Source organism: Beta vulgaris, chromosome 5, assembly GCF_026745355.1.
Source record: "Beta vulgaris subsp. vulgaris cultivar EL10 chromosome 5, EL10.2, whole genome shotgun sequence".
Classification (NCBI taxonomy): domain Eukaryota; kingdom Viridiplantae; phylum Streptophyta; class Magnoliopsida; order Caryophyllales; family Amaranthaceae; genus Beta; species Beta vulgaris.
This window is the reverse complement of record NC_079206.1, coordinates 63,876,042-63,895,557: the sequence shown is the minus strand read 5'-3', so window position 1 is coordinate 63,895,557 and position 19,516 is coordinate 63,876,042. Positions and strand designations below refer to the sequence as shown.

The 19,516-nt window shown below is 35.6% G+C and overlaps 4 protein-coding genes across 7 annotated transcripts; 3 read left to right on the top strand and 1 right to left on the bottom strand.

Moving 5' to 3' along the window:
* The first annotated feature begins 1,346 nt into the window (after positions 1–1,346).
* Positions 1,347–3,618, top strand: LOC104894471 (UDP-glycosyltransferase 74G1). The gene is made up of 2 exons (XM_048644014.2): positions 1,347–2,050; positions 2,647–3,618. Exons 1-2 carry the CDS (start codon positions 1,376–1,378, stop codon positions 3,364–3,366), a joined length of 1,395 nt encoding a protein of 464 aa, XP_048499971.1. The 5' UTR covers positions 1,347–1,375; the 3' UTR covers positions 3,367–3,618.
* Positions 3,619–6,721: 3,103 nt separating this feature from the next.
* On the top strand, positions 6,722–9,147 carry LOC104894470 (mogroside IE synthase). Its single transcript, XM_010680705.4, has 2 exons — positions 6,722–7,569; positions 8,096–9,147. The coding sequence occupies exons 1-2, from the start codon at positions 6,895–6,897 to the stop codon at positions 8,816–8,818; spliced, it is 1,398 nt and encodes a 465-aa protein (XP_010679007.2). The 5' UTR covers positions 6,722–6,894; the 3' UTR covers positions 8,819–9,147.
* Positions 9,148–10,901: 1,754 nt separating this feature from the next.
* On the top strand, positions 10,902–13,494 carry LOC104894469 (UDP-glycosyltransferase 74G1). The gene is made up of 2 exons (XM_010680704.4): positions 10,902–11,840; positions 12,634–13,494. The coding sequence occupies exons 1-2, from the start codon at positions 11,166–11,168 to the stop codon at positions 13,354–13,356; spliced, it is 1,398 nt and encodes a 465-aa protein (XP_010679006.2). The 5' UTR covers positions 10,902–11,165; the 3' UTR covers positions 13,357–13,494.
* A 1,702-nt stretch (positions 13,495–15,196) lies between these two features.
* Positions 15,197–18,693, bottom strand: LOC104894467 (probably inactive leucine-rich repeat receptor-like protein kinase At5g48380). Of its 4 annotated transcripts, none has more exons than XM_048644015.1 (4): positions 18,502–18,693; positions 17,841–17,954; positions 16,505–17,374; positions 15,197–16,381 (listed from the first exon to the last, which is right to left on the bottom strand). In XM_048644015.1, the coding sequence occupies exons 3-4, from the start codon at positions 17,357–17,359 to the stop codon at positions 15,377–15,379; spliced, it is 1,860 nt and encodes a 619-aa protein (XP_048499972.1). In that variant the 5' UTR covers positions 17,360–17,374; positions 17,841–17,954; positions 18,502–18,693; the 3' UTR covers positions 15,197–15,376. The 4 variants fall into 4 exon arrangements, with proteins under 4 accessions (XP_048499972.1, XP_010679004.1, XP_010679005.1 ...); XM_010680702.4 differs by having other exon boundaries at positions 16,505–17,457; positions 18,502–18,692; XM_010680703.4 differs by lacking the exon at positions 18,502–18,693 and adding an exon at positions 18,115–18,213 and having other exon boundaries at positions 16,505–17,457.
* Between the last annotated feature and the right edge of the window lie 823 nt (positions 18,694–19,516).

Sequence of the window (19,516 nt, the reverse complement as noted above, 5' to 3'; positions counted from 1 at the left end):
AGAGAGAAGAGACAGTTTTTAATTTTTTTAAGAGTTTTTACACTAATTACGTCAAAAGTATTTTTGTTTAATGTATACCATTTTCACAATCAACTTCCCAACATAAGAACACACTTGAATAGGGGATGAAACCTCTCGTTTTAAAAAATAACACGATTATGATTTTACGAGCATTCTGAATAGCCCAACATAGAACCACAACACGGACTCGCAGATGTTCATCCAACCTATGAAACACGTCAATCACCCCAGCCATGAAACTATGAGAAGCGACACTCTACTAGCCAAGCCCACCCGGCATCATCCCATATGCTCGCAGTCGAAACGCACACCCTAGAAGTGTTGGGTTTGTGTCATAAATCCCACATTAATTAATTCAAGCTTGCTTTGTAAGCCTTAGAGGAAATCACACATACCGTATACTTGAACACTCTTTTGAATATCCTTGGGAATTGGGCTCCAAGACTTGTACTAATATGCTTGGCCTCCAAGCTTGCTTGTACTATAAATTTCCAATTACCATAGACTTACATTTATACCAAGTGTACCAAGAGTACCATATACACATATTAGCTCTTAGAAAGAATACACTTATATATCTCCTTTGTGAGATTACCAACTCTCTTTGAAAATTAGATTCAATATTAGTTAGAGAGTCATACCATACTCTTGTTATCTTTCGGGGTTGTACTTTCATACCCTTTTTTATTTATTGGATTAGTGCTCGTTGTCGTGAGTTTTTTTACCTCTTTTGAAAGTTTTTCCCACGTTAAATTGTCTATATTTATTTCTACTCATCTTATCCATCTTCTTCCTAATTTTCTCATTATCACTATTTACTTCCGCTTGCGCTCCTAACCCCAATAACAATAGCATGCTGGCAGCATTCCTAATGAGCCGCACACAACCCACATTCCTCCGTCAAACTAGGAATGCGCCTATGTTGTCGTTGGCAAATCATCTTTTACTTCCGTTTATTGGTAAAAAAAAAAAAGCATGATAAAAGATATGATATATAAATAGAAGCATAAAATAAAAATAACCATTGAAAAAACAGAGGAACTATGTTCTTGACCTAGTCTCCTTCGACAACTCCACCTGTCATGCTATCTGAAAATTCAGATTTTTAGTGAATACATCATGGCTGATGTCAGGGCAATTAAGCTAAGGTAAAAAAAAACACAGTAGAAACTCTTCTTATAAATACTCCTAATGTGAATTCTATACTTCTACTTAAACTGTGAAACACAGCATATTGTTATTCGTTCACCTATTTTTAAGCTCTTCTCGTTGTATTGAACAATTCCGGTTGCTTTATTTCTCCCCCGCCCCTTTTTCGTAACACACAAAAAAAAAAAAAAAAAAAAAAAAAGGTATGGAGGATGCTAAACAAGGCCAAAAAGCCCATGTTCTTGTGGTTCCATTTCCAGGCCAAGGCCACATTAACCCAATGTTTCAATTCTCCAAACGCTTAGCCTCCAAAGGGATTAAGCCCACATTAACCCCAACAATCTACATCTCAAAATCCATGCAGACTCACACTATTCCAACCCAATATGGCCCACCAATCCAAATAAGGCCCATTTCCGACGGCTACGATGATGGTGGTTATGCACAGGCTGAGTCCACTAAGGCCTACTTAGATAGCATTGCAATTGAAGGCCCAAAAACACTGGCCCAACTTATTCAGAAGCTAGCTGAGGAAGGAGATCCAGTTAAGGCTGTGATCTATGATGGGTTTGCTCCTTGGGCTTTGGATGTGGCGAAGAAGTTTGGGCTTGTTGGGGTTTTGTTCTTTACTCAGTCTTGTTCAGTAAACAGCATATATTATCATGTCCAACGTGGGCTGATTGAGCTACCACTTTTGGGCCCTGGTCCAAGTACGGTATCAGTTCCTGGGGTTCCGGAGCTCCAGCCGTGGGAGGTTCCGTCTTTCGTCGAAAATTACGGGTCGTACCCGTTTTGGTTTGATGCGGTTATGGAGCAGTTCTCTAATATTGATCAAGTGGATTGGGTGTTGTGCAATATTTTCTATGACATGGAGATAGAGGTATGTGAACACTATGCATGCTTTGCATCAAAAGGAGAAACTATGCATAGTACTATAACTTATTAAGTACATGTTTGATGTGTGTTCAAAATTTAGAGACATGACATCTTACGTTGCTAAAATGTGTTATATAAAAAAGTAAATTTCTGAATTTATTTTCACTTCAATTCAATTCAGTTGTCTTATGCAATTCAGTTCAGTCTAAAAAAACGTGACCTAAGAGTGAAAAAGTTTTAATACTAAATAGTATAAAAGTCAAAATGTATCAACTTAGAAATTTATTCACTCCTCGCCTGAAGTAGAAATCTCTGCAGAAGCAATGAGGCAATGTTGATTGATGTTCGTATAAACTGTGCGGCAGTTTTCAGTGGCGGATGCATGTTGATAGAAGTGTGGTCACTTGATCCCACTTGAGGAAAAATAATATGAGAAAAAACCTAATTTTTAATGCATAAATGTAGATAAAAGTATTATTTAGTAGTAGAAGAGACCCCACTCAATACTGTTTCGGGTACTTATGATTAGTGATCCGTTGCATATAATTTCTAGATCCGCCACTCCTTAAAACGTATGTTTTTGCCTCTTTACTTGTTCAGGTGGTTGATTGGATGTCGAAAATGTGGAAAGTAAAAACCATAGGACCAACAGTACCATCATATTACCTTGACAAAAGACTAGAAGATGACAAAGATTACAGCCTCCAATTTTTCAAGCCAAACACTGTCTTATGCAAGAACTGGTTAGACTCCAAACCAAAAGAATCCGTCATCTACATATCCTTCGGAAGCGCAGCCGAGTTATCTGAAGAACAATTTAAAGAACTATCATGTAGTTTAAGAAACAGCCATAACAATTTTTTGTGGGTTGTAAGAGAAAAAGAGCAAACCAAGCTTCCAAAGGGGTTCATAGATGAAACTTCTAAACAAGGCTTGGTGGTAGGGTGGGCTTCTCAGCTAGACATATTGGCGCACGAGGCGACGGGCTGCTTTGTGACTCATTGTGGGTTCAATTCGGTCCTCGAAACTCTGTCTCTTGGGGTGCCTGTGGTGGCTGTTCCACAATGGACAGACCAAGGGACTAATGCTAAGTTTGTGGAGGATGTTTGGAGAATTGGTGTAAGAGCAAAGGTAGATGAAAAGGGGATTGTGAGAAAAGAGATGTTGGAAGAATGTATTAAGGAAGTTATGGAGGGTGAGAATAGGGAAGAATTTAAGAAGAATGCTGCTAAATGGAAGAAGTTGGCTAAAGAAGCAATGTATGAAGGTGGAAGTTCTGATAAGAATATTGATGAGTTTGTAGCTTATGTTATTGGATGATAATAGTTGTAATTTTAGAAAGTAATTTACTCTTTTTGTTTATGTTTTTGGTGTTAAGTTAGAAAGTGATTAAGTATAATGATGTAGACGAGATTTGATCGTAGTTTTTTATATTATCCCACAAGACTACCAATTTAGCTAGATGGGATATGCTTGCAATATATGTATTGTATCATTGTATGTATAAGAGTTGTGAAATAAGGGAAGATGCATGGATGAATTAATATAAGTACATTTTATCTTTCTCATCAATTCTTTCAATTTTCTAAAAGTATTCTGTTGCTAAACTTGACTTGAGGATAATTTATCTTTGAGAGATCAATCATAATTAGTGATAATAATTTTCAGATGGTTTTTAGAAAGGATGAGGGGGATGAGGGCGTACATTAAACTTTGTGTAAAGTTTTGGATTTTTGGGTAAATTAGGCCAGGTTATTCAAAACTCTATTATATAAGTGAAGGGGAAGAAAATAATGTCCTCTTTATAAAAGTATGATATTATTATTAATGAATTTAAATTGTCATATATTATTTTCGTTCTTTTTTTATTGTAACAACGGGTTTGGACATGGGTTTTTAAGAAAGTGGAAAAGTGGCTAGTTTAGCAGAAAGATACCCCTTTTAATTAACTAGAGTAGGAGAAAAAATAATTCTTAATAAAGTAAAGGCAACCTTATAAGACAAAGTAAATAATTAATGATGGTTTTAGTAAGAAAAAAATAAGAGCAGCATTGTCAACTAAAATTGTTCTTTTTTTTTTTACCAAAATTGGAATTGTTGCAATAGATGTGAAAGTACCCAAAATGGTAATTGTTACAATAGAAAAAGAACGGAGAAAGTATATTAACTAATATTTTCTTCTTCCTACTTATCATATATATATTGAATAAGTTAACAATGAAATTGAATTTGAAAACAAGACTTACACTTATAGAAAATAGGCAAAATTGGCCTCAACATTCTAAACTATAGCGCGGATGCACCAAAAAAAAACCAACTAAGACTTAAGGCCTGTTCTCCCCGTCTTATTTTCAGTTCTTCAGTTGCAACTATTACTATTATAAATATTAATATCATGATTACAGTTATTATTATTATATTATTATTGTTATTATTACTCCTATTACTATTGCTTTTAATATTATTTTTATTAAAATTGTTATTATTATTATTCTTTTAATATTGCTAATTATTATTTTGCTAATACTTTTTTTCTATATGGTTTGGCTAATTATATTGAAATGATAATTCAAGCCTAAAAAATACACATTTCAATAATATATCATTATTATGAATTTATTATTAATTAAATAATATTATTTTATTATTGATACTATTTGTTGTAATTTAATTCAGTTCAGTTGTGTTAGTTGCAATCAGTTCAGTTCACCTATTTTATGCCGAAAAGAACAGACCCTTATATCTAGAATACCCCAAAGTACGGACATGGGTGCAATCCGTATCACAAATGAGGCCGGCGACCGTAATTCTCATCGACTATAAGTCGTGTTCTAGATATTTGGCAGCCATGGAAGCGTTTTCCTTGATTGTGGTTGAACTTCCAAGTAGTTTGGACTACCACAAGCAATCGATGTCGACAATAAATCCTACCATTATCTAAACTGGTATTTGAATTCTTCTTGAAACTTGAAGATGAAGCTGAGATAAGTGTTGTTATTCAGATTTTAGTTTTTGAGAATTTAGGGTTCATTTGAAAAGAAATAAAGAATTTGGGAAAGTAAGAGTAGGGAATTTGGGAAAGAAAGTCTTTGTCTTCGTTGGAGAGAGTATACTCTCATATCCGGTATGGGGAAACTTTTTCCATAACGGATACTTGATATGATTGGATGTAGCTCAAATATGATTTAATAGCTAACTGATATGATAAGATATTGTTAAGATATGATATAAGATTTCAACTAACAAGCCCCAAAAAAAAAAAATAAGAAAAAAAAAAAATTTATAATTTTTTAATATTACTTTTGTCATAATAATTACATAAATGTCATGGTATTGACACATATCCGGTATGGGAATATCATTGCTCGTCTTCGTTGAGGAAGGACAAAATGAAGTACGTCCCATCTTTTTGTTTAAGTAAAAAAATTAGGGTTAAAATGAAGAATATAAGAGAGGGGAGAATTGAGTTCACTCATGGTACACCCGAGTGTACCATGAGCATGGTACACCCAGGGGTATTTTCGTAATAAATTAGAACTTCGGGTGCTTATTTGACACCAAATTTGCTCATATGGGCATTTTACTCATTTGCTCATTTTGCTCCTTTTGTAATAAAAGTGTTTGCTCATTTTCTTGAATGAGTAGAAATGTTTGTTCATTCGCTCATTTTGCTCATTTGGAGAAAATAGTCTTGGGTGTACCATGAGCATGGTACACCCAGGTGTACTATAAATATTCTCGGGAGAATTTGGTGAGGTTCGGAGACCGACCTCATTTATAGTGAGGAACGCACCCATGTCGGGGTGTTCTGGCTATAAGTCGTAATTAGGACTCTTTAATGTACCCACACTATAGTTCGACCGTTCGTATTTAATTAAAATAACTTGTAATTCTGGATGGTACTTGACACATGCGGGTCTGCGGCGGCCGTCATTCACTTATTTGGCATGTTTTTGGCAGATAAGAATAATACTTTCGTTTTTCTTTGGGCATTATCATTTATCAGCATATGCATATCCCTTGACCCGCAAGTAACTTCACTTTAGAGTTTAGACTCGTGTGGAAATTGTTTACTTCGGTCTTTTGCTTGATGAGCAAGAGTATTTAATTACACATTTTAACAATGATTGAGGAGGAACCCACATTGGACTGTTATACTTATACCTTTCTTACTCTTTGTTGGTTCACAGTCTTTATAAGTTTCAAGTATTTAATTATGTATTACTAAAAATAAATAATGATATACTCCCACCGTTCTTTATTAGTTTACCCCTCTTGACTTTTCATATTTATTGATGTAAAACTTTGAGTAATAATATCTCTAATTATGTATTTGTAAAAATAAAAATTTAATATTCCAAAACTACATATTGAGACGAATCAAACAATATCACACATGATTATATTTCCTTACATAAAAAGTATAAATGACGGTCAAAATAATAAAGATGAATAGTGTTATAAGTCAAAATAGGTAAGCAAATAAAGAACGGAAATAGTATAAAAAATAAGAGGAACTCAGTCACTGTAGTCTGTAGCCGTTGTTAGAATACTGATGCATAGAGGTCACATACTCACATGATGTGACACTGACACATGAGTTGTGAGGATACAAGTATTGACGTCATCGCTAATGTCATCCTTGACTACAAATATAATCGATGCTAGGCTGCTATAAGAATCCTTCAATTCCTTCCAACTCCAAGTTCCAACTTCCTAGAGCTGATCAAAACTATCCGATTCGGTCCATGATTACCTCTATAACTACAAGGTAACAAATTGTTCACTACATTTCACCCTCAAAAACTTCATCTGTAACTTTTAAATCTAATTCCGAAATCAGAAATTATGGAGGCCTCTAAACAAGCCCATAAGGCCCATGTTCTTGTGGTTCCGTTTCCAGGCCAAGGCCACATTAACCCAATGCTACAATTCTCCAAACGTTTGGCTTCCAAAGGCATCAAGCCCACTTTAACCCCAACTGTTTACATTGCTAAATCCATGCACACCACTACCATACCAACCCTCTACGGCCCACCAATCCAATTACGGCCCATTTCTGACGGCTACGATGATGGTGGTAAAAACCAGGCCCAGTCCACTGCGGTCTACTTGGATAGCCTCCGAGTCCACGGCCCAAAAACACTTGTCCAGCTCGTTAAGAAGCTAATTGAGGAGGGAGACCCAGTTAAGGCTATCATCTATGATGGGTTTTTACCTTGGGCCTTAGATGTAGCCAAGCAGTTTGGGCTTCTTGGAGTGGTGTTCTTCACTCAGTCTTGTTCGGTAAATAGCATATACTACCATGTCCAACGTGGGCTGATCCAGCTACCACTTCAGGGGCCTGGCCCAAGCACGGTCTCGGTTCCTGGGGCTCCGGAGCTCCAACCATGGGAGGTTCCGTCGTTCGTCGGACAATACGGGTCATACCCGTTTTGGTTTCATGTGGTGTTGGAGCAGTTCTCTAATATTGATCAAGTGGATTGGGTGCTGTGCAATATATTCTATGATATGGAGAAAGAGGTTTGTAATCCTATAAGTTACTTCCTCCGTCTTTTTTTAATGCTTCATTTACCTTTTTGATAGGTGGATTACAATAATTAAATGCAAATTTTGCATCTATAAAACAAGAAAGGTAGTACTTCTCCGTTTCATATTACTCGCTATACTTCTCAATTCACGGACTCCTAGGTAATTTTTGGATAAGAGAGAAGTAGAGAGTAAAAAAAAAGGGACCCATGTGGAAGGAGAGAGATAGAGAGAGTTTATTGCCCAAAAAAAAAGTGTAGCAAGTAATGTGAAACTTTCCATAATGGAAAGTGTAGCGAGTATTTTGAAACGGAGGAAGTATTACACTATTATCTGCCCACATATTTCATGAGATGAGATATGTACTTATAACCTTAATTTTTATATTGTTTTGCTTTGAATTGCCTATCTTTTCAGAGCATGATATACATTATACTCATTGTTGTGCAATTATACAATGTTAATTTGAAGATGATGGCAGTCAATTAACACATATGTTTCTGGGTGATTGTTTGTTTAGGTGGTTGATTGGATGGCGAAAATGTGGAAAATAAGAACCATAGGACCAACTGTTCCATCATATTACCTTGACAAAAGGCTAGAAGATGACAAAGACTACAACCTTCAATTCTTCAAGCCAAACACAATCTTGTGCAAAAACTGGCTAGACTCCAAACCAAAACATTCTGTCATCTACATATCCTTCGGAAGCGCGGCCAAGTTGTCTGAAGAACAATTTGAAGAACTAGCACAAGGTCTAAAAATCAGCAACCAAACTTTCTTATGGGTGGTTAGAGAATCAGAGCAAGCCAAACTTCCAAAGAGGTTCATAGACGAAACTTCTGAGCTAGGCCTAGTTGTAAGCTGGGCCTCCCAGCTGGAAGTATTGTCCCACGAGGCGACATGCTGCTTTGTGACTCACTGTGGGTTCAACTCGGTGCTCGAAGCATTGTGTATCGGAGTGCCGGTGGTGGGTGTTCCACAGTATACAGACCAAGGGACTAATGCTAAGTTTATGGAGGATGTTTGGAGAGTAGGGATCAGAGCCAAAATAGATGAGAAGGGTATTGTAAGAAGAGAGGAGGTGGAGAAATGCATAAGGGAAATGATGGGAGGAAGGAAAAAGGAAGAGTTTATGATGAATGTGGCTAAATGGAAGAAGTTGGCTAAACAAGCAATGGATGAAGGTGGAAGTTCTGATAAGAACATTGATGAGTTTGTGGCTTATTTAACAGAATGTTAAAAGATCAAGAATTTGTCTTGTAATAGACCGTTACTTTTAAATTAAAATTAGGCAATGGTAAGTCCAATATTAAAAAGAAAATTAGCTTAATAGTGACTAGGTTAATTTCTTTCGGTAATTAATTTAATCTATTTAGTGTCTCTTTTAATAATTTTTGAAAGATCAATTCTCATTGTTGCGTTATCTAAAATTGGTTTCCCCTTCGGCCTTAATAGTTCAAGCTTTTGTTTGAATGGTTGGGAAATAAATTTTCATGAATTTGTGAATTTCCTTTTTGTTTGGACCCTTGCAAGTAATAAAAAGATGGAGAGAGATTGAAATATAAAATTGTTGTACATGAGAAGAGAAAAAAGGATATTCAACGAATAATAATGGACTATACTGTATTATCAGATTTAGTTTTTTATATCATAGTTATATTGTATAGGAACTTTATTTGACTAGTTAAGTTGTATTTCCTTTTTTTTATCGACAGTAGATGTCGTAAGCTTTCAATTTATGTTATTTATCTTTTCCCTTAAAAGAAAGAAGCTAATTAATGATATTTATCTTTTAAGAAAACTAGACATCAATAATCTTAAATGCGAACTATCAATCAAAAATAACCCTATTTGACATAAATATTCCCAAGTGCAAACCATATAAATTATGAATAATCCCAAGTGCAAAACATATAAATTACAAATGATCCTAAGTGTAGGCCATTAATTAAGAATATTTCTTAACTTTATTAAATGGATCCTATTAAGTCACACATAACTATTTGGATTAATAAAAAGAAAAACTAACCTAGAGCCTAAAAGGGCTCTAGAGTGGCCGGCCAAGAGGGAGAGGGAAGGGGATTCCTAACCTAAATATACTCTCATATTTAGTTAGGCAATCACAAGAAAAGATACAAGATCTCTCTTAATATTCTTCTCTCTCTAATTCTTCCCCAAAAGTTACGGTTACTCCATTAAAGAAGAAGAAGAATTTCTTCCTTCCAACTAGCATTGATGGAGTGTTAATCCATTGGTGGACCGAGTAGAGGAATCACAATTGCGGTTCTTTTTCCGGATTATAACAAGTTTTGTGGAAATTACGATTCAAAGGTTAATTCTAAACTATTATGTGATCCTTGATTGTATATGCACATGATCCTGTTTTAAATGCTTATGAATTTGATTCATAAAATTTCGCTTATAGCATTATAGTACTTAAAATTCCTACCTTTTGAAAATAATTTCAAATTTACTATGCTATCACATTCACATGAGTAAACTTTCTATCACTTAAACACCCCCCATCCCAATAAAACAAAGGATTTTTTGTTCATAACTACCTTACTTATACTCTTTTTTGTGAAAACTACCTTATTTACAAAATTTTGTACAAAACTACCTTTATGACATTATTGTTTGTTGACCACTACCTAAAAACTTTTTCGATATATGATTGTAGTTTTCCGATGAATAAAACTCATGTGCAGGTCACGTGACTCCTTATTTTCCTTATTTTATTTCATCCTTCTATTTTCCCCTCTTTTCCAAACTAACACTCTCTCTCCTACCTAACGAAGGATGCACATGGATTTTGTACAAAATAGAAGGGAGGAAAGATATAGAAGGGTGGAGTAAAAAAAAAAGGAAAATAACAAGTCATATGACCTGCATATGAGTTTTACTCACTGGAAAACTACAGCCAAACGTCTGAAAAATTTTGTAGGTAGTGGTCAACAAACAATAGCGTAACAAAAGTAGTTTTGTACAAAATTTTGTAAATGAGGTAGTTTCTCGCAAAAAAAGGAAAAAAGAGGATAAGTAAGATAGTTATGGACAAAAAATCCTAAAATAAAAAGGTATTTCTTCTCAATCTAAGAAGATAAAGCTTTAGACTTAGAGTGAGGGATAGCTCGGTTGGTTAGTGTTTTCCTCCCGGTTTCAGGTGATCATGGGATCGATTTTCATTCCTGTTCTTGTGGCTCATTCGTACCGGGAGAAAAAGAAGAAGATAAAGCTTTAGGTTCTTAAGTGATGCAGAACTATTAGAAAAAAGAAGGGTTGTACGATTGGAGAACAATAGCATCACATATTGCTTCGCTTTGGCTATACCTTGATTGCAATCACATAAAAAATAGGATACTAATTTCATCAGTATTACCCCACTCCAGATTTCTCCCCTCAAAAAATCTCCTACATGATTTTTTTTCATTTAAATATATCTCCTTTCCCTCTCATATAGGTTTGCATCACGTATTATATTTACATAGCATTACTTACACCCCAACAAACTGTGCTCCTCACATTACCACCCATAAAATATTTCATCTGTAACTTAAGAAACTCCAAAAGAAGAAAACATAGCAGTTATGGAGGATGCTAAACAAGGCCAAAAATCCCATGTTCTTGTCGTTCCATTTCCAGCACAAGGCCACATCAATCCAATGCTACAATTCTCCAAACGCTTGGCCTTTAAAGGCATCAAACCCACCTTAACCCCAACTGTTTACATTGCTAAATCCATGCAGACCACCACTATCCCAACACACTATGGTCCACCCATCCAAATACGCCCGATTTCCGATGGCTACGACGATGGTGGTTTTAGCCAGGCTGAGTCCACCAAGGCTTACTTGGATAACCTCCGAACGAACGGCTCAAAAACACTGGCTCAACTCATTCAGAAGCTAACTGAGGAAGGGGATTCAGTAAAGGCTGTCATCTATGATGGCTTCTTGCCTTGGGTTTTAGATGTAGCTAAACAGTTTGGGCTTGTTGGAGTGGTGTTTTTCACTCAGTCTTGTTCAGTAAATAGCATATACTACCATGTCCAACGTGGGCTGATCCAGCTACCACTTTTGGGGCCTGGTCCAAGCACAGTCTCTGTTCCTGGGGTTCCGGAGCTCCAGCTGTGGGAGGTTCCGTCGTTCGTGGGACAATACGGGTCGTACCCGTTTTGGTTTGATGTGGTGTTGGAGCAATTCTCTAACATTGATCAAGTGGACTGGGTCTTGTGCAATATCTTCTATGAGATGGAGAAAGAGGTAAGTGAAAGTGTGAAACTACACATAATACATGTACCATAGTCTACAAGTATAAACATGACCTTCTAGTTTCTAAAGAACAATAATTGATTGCTTTGATGTCCTTAAAACTGAGTAACATTATTGATCAATAAATAACTGGAAACTTAAGCTTCACTAAGAACATTTTTTTACAAAATTGTGAAACTTTAGAGGGTTGAAAGTGATACCATATCACTTTCTTCTAGTTCCAGATAATTACGAATAAATAGATAAAGTTTTGGAAAAATTGACAAGAATAATCCAAACTATCACCGTTTCGCTCAAAATAATCTCAACTATGGGTTATTCTAGAATAATCCAAACTATTGGGAGTACTTTCTCATAATAATCCAAACTTTTAATTATCATATATATAATAGACCCAAAATGGATCATTGAAGGGAAGAAAAATAAAAATTTGGATTATTTTGGAAAGGTACCCCAAATAGTTTTAGATTATTTCAGAATAACCCAAAGTTGGGATTATTTTGAACAGAACGGTCATAGTTGGGATTATTTATGTCAATTTTTCGAAAAGTTTCTTATCACTTGCTTCGTATTTTAAAACTGAACCGAAAGAACTCAAGAAGAGTTAGCTATAACATAGGTTGGGTGGATACTGGATAGATGAAGTGTGTCCTTGAGGTGGACCAATAATGAGGGGAAAATGTTAAATTGAAGGCATTGGGTACTGTAGTGTTGACATTAATTGGCATGAGCATCTAAAAGTAACACGTCTGAGTATGTTTTGGGTTACATGGTGTTTGTGTAGGTGAGTGATTGGATGGCTAAAATGTGGAAAGTAAGAACCATAGGACCAACAGTACCATCATATTACCTTGACAAAAGACTAGAAGATGATAGAGATTACAGCCTCCAACTCTTGAAGCCAAACACAGCCTTATGCAAGAACTGGCTAGACACCAAGACAAAAGAGTCCGTCATCTACGTCTCATTCGGAAGCATGGCCGATTTATCCGAACAACAGTTCGAAGAACTAGCATGGGGTTTAAAAAATAGTCACAAAAGTTTCTTGTGGGTGGTCAGAGAATCAGAGCAAGCTAAACTACCAAAGGGGTTCGTAGAGGAAGCTTCTGGACAGGGCCTAGTGGTAGGCTGGGCATCGCAGCTGGAAGTATTGGCCCACGAGGCAACAGGTTGCTTCGTGACACACTGTGGATTCAACTCGGTCCTCGAAGCCCTGTGTCTCGGAGTGCCGGTAGTGGGAGTCCCACAGTGGACAGACCAAGGGACTAATGCCAAGTTTGTGGAGGATGTTTGGGGAGTTGGGATTAGAGCCAAGGTAGATGAGAAGGGGATTGTAAGAAGAAAGGAAGTTGAGGAATGTATAAGGAAAGTTATGGAAGGGGAGAAAAAGGAAGAACTTGGGAAGAATGTGGCCAAATGGAAGAAGTTGGCTAAAGAAGCAATGGATGAAGGTGGAAATTCTGATGAAAACATTGATGAGTTTGTGGCTTATCTAGTCGGATGTTAAAGAGGGTTAATCAGATCAAAATCATTATGTAATGCTTTGCTTTACAGAAGTGTCTCTTTCTTGTTACTACTTGCTCAGTTCAATATACTACATTATGCCACATTTGACTGTTGCAATGAAAACAACCATCTTATATCATACTACACTACTCCCGTTTTTTAACAAATGCTCTATTTTGACTTGGACATTTGTCAATGTACAACTTTGAAGATATACGTCGAGTCACATTCAACAATATCTTATATGCTAACCATGGTTTTTATTTTTTAAAAACAGAGGGAGTTTAATTTATGACGTAGATATCTTACAAAAATCCTATTGGGATAACCAACAGTAATATTTTCTTTAAGCTTGTAAGAATATCATAGTACAAATTCTTATATGCAGCACATCACGCCAGCCATTAGTTGATAGTGCAATGTGAGTTGCCGTTAAGCATATACTACTAATAAGAATTACTAAATTTGTAATAAGGTTATTGTTAAAGCATATATGGGGTAACTGACAAGTAAAAATGCAGTCATAAAATCACACCATCATTTGAGCACGTGACGACGTCACACAAAAGACAGACTAGTGTCTTCTACTGCATCTTTTAATAGAGTTCAGCTAATGAATGTTAGAAAGTTTGTTAAAACTCGAGCTGAAATATTCTATAAAAATTAAATAGAAAAGTCATGGAAGATATTATACTTCCTCCGTTTCTAAATAAGTGCAACATTTGCATAGTGTTTACTATTCACAGTTTAAACTTTAATTAGCTTTGGTGATTTACATTTTAGGAAAAACATAGTCATGTGGGATCTTGTTAGAATCGTCTGAATGTGAATTTTTTTAATATCAACTTTTTATAATTTTTACTTATTGATAATTGAAGATATTAATGGTTAAAATAATGCATTGGCAAACGTGAAAACAAGAAATGTTGCACTTATTTAGAAACGGAGGAAGTATTAATTAAAGATCAACGACAAGTTAATTAAAATTTTATTAAGATAAAAAAATAATCGGCATGGAGTCAAAAGTAGGACAATAAATCAAATTAGAGTCTGATTATGCATAATCTGATCCGAATTCAGCTAGTTGCTAAGTTGGATAATATCTCAACAAATCAACGTTATATTCTTCTTTCACTAACATCTAATCAGAAATTGGTAGTCTTAATATTCAAACCTGTACAGGAGATTGGATCAAAGGTCTATTAATGAAGACTTTGTACAGGGATGTAATAGAAGCTGAGATCACAGCAATTAACTGGGTAGTAATAAGGAAAAGGGGTCCATCAGAATAGCTAGTGACTTCAAGTATGCTATGATGTAATCAACCAAAAGGAGATGATCAATCACAACTAACAATATAATTGCAATGCAATGCAGTGATCTCCTAGGATAGTTGTCAACAAACCAGTTGTAGGCTTGTAGCTTTAGTTTGAGTAGAAAGAAAAGGTGAGGGATGCACAACAAGACTTCACCCTTTCAGTCCTGTTTAACTGCATTAGAGAAACAACATAAAAGGGAAAGACCTTAAGGCCCACTAACTTGTGGTTCTGTTTTCAGTCAAGGAAATCCTACGCTCTGACTCCTGAAGCCTGGCTTACGAAGCAACAGAGGAGACCAACGCTAAGTTTTTATATGATGTTGAGGGAAAAGGGGTGGGAGCTCAGTTGGATGAAAAAGAAATTGTGAGGGGAGATAAAGCAGGCGAATGTAACTAAGAAATCAACCGGGGACAGGTTGAAGAACACTAATAAGAAGAATTAGACAGGTTAACCAAACAGATATTATATGAACTACGATACTCACAGGCATTTGAACCAAAAGAAGTCATAGAAGCACAGAAATTGACAACCTGACTGTTTGTATTATATACATGATAGTTATTCCAAAAACAAAAGAACCATTTACACGATCATATGAAAGAAAACAGACCATGGGATAAAGAAATGACACAATTATAACATATACGACGTTTAGGTGTCAATGGAAATAATACCTTGTAAATGAAATATTCACTGACTGGATTATGCTTCTTCTTGAGCAACAATGAGCTCCCGTATGTTATCAGCATCACCACTATCCGTAGGCAACATGATTTCAACATCAGTTGAGAAGTGATACCTCTCGCCAATTGCTCTTAGAAGTTGGTAAACTTCAAACATTGAAGGCCTCTCCTTGGGATTTGAGGATAAGCAATTATGAGCTACTTTGAGAAATTGGAAGACTTCATTATCCACACCCTTCCCAAGCAATGATTTATCAATGGCATGTTTTAGTTTGGAGCTTTGTGAGAGTTCTGTTACCCATTCCACCAGGTTACCCTTGAAGTTTTCGGGGGCTTTAGTCACCTGAGTTGGCCTCTCTCCAGTAACCAACTCGAGAAGGACAACTCCAAAACTGTATACATCTCCCTTTGGGGTAGCAACCAAGGTTCTTGAGTATTCAGGTGCCACATAACCCAAATCCCCGAACTCTCCAATCACGACAGTGCTCAAATGTGTATCAATAGGATTCATGAGCCTTGCAAGTCCAAAATCAGATATTTTTGGCTCAAAATCAATATCTAGTAAGATGCACTTAGAACTTATGTTCCGATGAAGGATGCGAGGATTGCAATTATGATGAAGCCATGCTAAGCCTCTAGCTGCCGCAATAGCGATTCTAAGACGTGTTGTCCAATCCATAGAGCAACCATCTTCTCCCTGATGCAATTGATCATGAAGTGTGCCATTCGGCATATACTTATAAACCAACAATTTTTCCTTCCCAGCAAGACAAAAACCTAGGAGGGGAACTAGGTCTCGATTTTTAACACTCCCAAGGATAGCCATTTCTGATATAAATTCTTCTTGGGAACGTTGAGTGTCCTGCAACCTCTTCACCATGTACAGACTGCCATCTTCCAGTTTTGCTTTATATATAGTCCCCATCCTTCCTTCACCAATAATATTTTGTTTGTTGAAGTTATCTGTAGCCTTCATGAGATCACTCAATCGCATTTTTGAAATAGACTCCCCAAACATGGACACCTATTCATCAAAATATATTTTCTCAGCATCATGAAAGGTGGAGAAAAGTATGTTTCAGTAGTAAAATCAAACAATAATAAATCCAATCAGAACGAGAGCAATGAGAAACTTGAATCAAATCACCTTGATTTTCTTGGTCCCTTTGAGACTCTTTGCCCATTTGTTTCCTTCAGCATCTTCTTCTTTCTTCTTTACTGAGACTCTACGTCCAAGGAAGAACATAACTAGGCCTAAAGCTATGGCACCAGCAGTCACACCAGCTACTGCACCGGCAACAATAACCCCGGTTTTGGACTTTCCTGATGATGTCTGACAAGGGCTCTGTGAAAACCCACAGAGTCCCGGGTTGTTGGTAAAATCAACATCACTAGTAACATTACGAAAGTTTGGGATAGGCCCAACCAAGAGATTATTGGCAACGGTAAATCTTGTAAGCCGGGAAAGCTGGCCAAGTTGTGGAGGAATTTGCCCTGAGAATCTGTTGTGGTCAAGTTGGAGAGAATTGAGATAGCTACAATTAGCAAGGTTCACTGGTATCTCACCCGAGAACCTATTTGAAGATAGATCAAGTACGGTCACATATGGTATAATGAACGAGATATTAGCGGGAATAGCTCCATCAAGATCATTAGAGGACAGGTCTAAGTGCTGCAACGAGCTGCAGTTAGATATTCCAAGAGGGAATCTGCCTCTCAATCCCATATTTGACAGTCGGATGTTTAACACCCTGTACTCATTCGGAGCCCAGCAATCTATCCCGGTGAATGAACAAATGAAGCCTTGTGTAGCATTGCTAAAATTCCAGGTGGAGTTCAATATATTATTGGGATCATGCAGGGATTCTTTTATAGACCTCAAACAGGACACATCATTCTCACTTCCATAGCTCAAACCACTAAACACCAACAACACTAGATATATTCCATGCATAACCGTGAATAATTTTTTATTCAACCCCATATGACTGAATAAGTCCATTAGATCTTGAGATTCCTGTGTAATTATATATATATCACAGATTCAGAGCTTATGACTGAGACCAAAAAGGCTAATTAAACTCCATAATTCAGAAAAACCTGCAAAATTTAGAATAAAATTATAAATTGTTTATATGCACGATGCAGTATCACTTCCTCCGTCTTTTTACTTGCAACATTTCCTACTTTTGGCAATTCTCTTTTACTTGCAACGATTCGATTTTTAGCAATATGTTCTCTCTTTCCTTCTCCAAGCACATGGGGTTCTCTTTTATCTCTCTCCTCTCATTGGTCTTGTACAAACCCAAACGTTGCAAGTAAAAAAAAACGGAGGAAGTATAAACTATAAAGCAAAATAACATTAAAACGTACACTCTTGAAGATTTGAACTAGCCAAAAATCATCAAATATCTTGAATTACTTATAAACCTTCAATTAACATAACTAAAATTCAACAATCATAAAATGGAAACAAATGTTACCTGTCCTAATTCTCGTTATAAACACAATTCTCTATGCAGTTTTCTTGAATTAGCCCAACAGCATACCACTTGCACGTACCAATTCGCCTTTCGCCGGAGTTTAATTAAGTAACACTGATAGAAACCAAAAAAAAATTGTGTTCAAAGTATCAGAAAACTTAAAGAACATACAAACCCAGAAAAAAAATTGAAGATTCAAACTCATAAACACAGGAACAACTTCAAATTTTAGGCAAAAAAAACTAGAAACATGAATAAAATTGCAAAAACCCACCACAATTTTGGCAATAAACCTGCATCAAACTGAAATACCCATAAAATATGTAGATTATAATTATATACAAGATATTAGGATACTTTTATAGGGTAGTATAATGTGAAAATAATGTTATTTTCACATATGACGTTGAGTTTGGACAGTTGACTAGTCAAGTGCGTAGACTTGACTTTGTGAGAGAGAAATTCCATCATACATTTTAACATTTATCTTCTCAGCAAAAAAAATTTGCTTACAATTGATAACTAGTAGTAATTAGTACTAATTAGTGCAGTGATCAAAGCTACAAGCAGAATTAAAATGGAATCTATTTGCTAATTTTACCAACAATCAACCAAGTAACAAACTTATTGCAAAAATAAGTACAAGATTAAAATGACTTACATGAAATTAGAGCACAGAAGTTTAGTAATTAAGGAGGTGAAGTTTCTGCAAGTAGAGCTTGATGTGAGAAAAGAGTAACGGCATAAATAAATGGAAATAAGAGAGAGAAAGAGTGTGTGTGTGTTTGTATTTTTCCCTCTCAATTCCGAAAGGAAGAGGGTGGGTCGCTGGTCAAAGAAACGATGTTTTGCAATTTGCACTGCACTCATATTGATATTATCATATAGGCTATGTTCAGTTCACCTGAAATTTTCTGATCTGAACTTATCTGTTTGATCTGATCTGAACTTATTTTTTGTGATCTGATCTGATCTGAACTTATTTTTTCTGATCTGATCTGATCTGATCTGATCTGATCTGAACTGATCTTATCTGATCTGAACTTATCTTATGTAAAATATATTATTACTATTATATTATTACTTTGTAAATCATTATTATGCAATACATTATAAGATCTTCTTTATAGTATTACTATTATTATCATTTTATTTCTATTACAACTTTTACACAACTTTTATTATTAATAATAATAATAATATAATCATTATTATAAGCACACCAATAATAATTATAATCATAATTATTATTATTACTAAAAATAATTATATAACTCAAGTCATTATTTTATAAGAGCACTTATACAATGTTATTTCACACTTTCCCTTAAAAAAAAGTTTCACACTTGAGAAGTCGGCAAACTCAACTCTTTTTTTCCATATAAAATAGAACTAGGTTTTAGGCCCGTGCATAATGCACGAGAACTATTTGGTATAATAACAATGTTTATATATCAGCTATAATGAAAACGTGTAAACGATTCTTACATTAATTATAAAGTTGTTTAACACATACATGATACTCATATGTTTTGGAAGACTTCTTTTTAGTGCAAAACGAAATTTATTAAGAAGTTACTCCCTCCGTTCTATTTCTATAATATTGCAAGATGAGATTTTTACACTATCATTCACAATCATAACCTTTCAGTGTATATTATGATTTTTATGTAAGG

Excerpts from the sequence above, each read along its gene's own strand:
- LOC104894471 (XM_048644014.2), top strand. The coding sequence starts at position 1,376 with ATGGAGGATGCTAAACAAGGCCAAAAAGCCCATGTTCTTGTGGTTCCA. Across the intron at positions 2,051-2,646 it reads TCTATGACATGGAGATAGAG|GTGGTTGATTGGATGTCGAA; the intron begins GTATGTGAACAC and ends TTACTTGTTCAG.
- LOC104894470 (XM_010680705.4), top strand. The coding sequence starts at position 6,895 with ATGGAGGCCTCTAAACAAGCCCATAAGGCCCATGTTCTTGTGGTTCCG. Across the intron at positions 7,570-8,095 it reads TCTATGATATGGAGAAAGAG|GTGGTTGATTGGATGGCGAA; the intron begins GTTTGTAATCCT and ends TTGTTTGTTTAG.
- LOC104894469 (XM_010680704.4), top strand. The coding sequence starts at position 11,166 with ATGGAGGATGCTAAACAAGGCCAAAAATCCCATGTTCTTGTCGTTCCA. Across the intron at positions 11,841-12,633 it reads TCTATGAGATGGAGAAAGAG|GTGAGTGATTGGATGGCTAA; the intron begins GTAAGTGAAAGT and ends GTGTTTGTGTAG.
- LOC104894467 (XM_048644015.1), bottom strand. The coding sequence starts at position 17,359 with ATGGACTTATTCAGTCATATGGGGTTGAATAAAAAATTATTCACGGTT. Across the intron at positions 16,382-16,504 it reads AAGGGACCAAGAAAATCAAG|GTGTCCATGTTTGGGGAGTC; the intron begins GTGATTTGATTC and ends TTTGATGAATAG.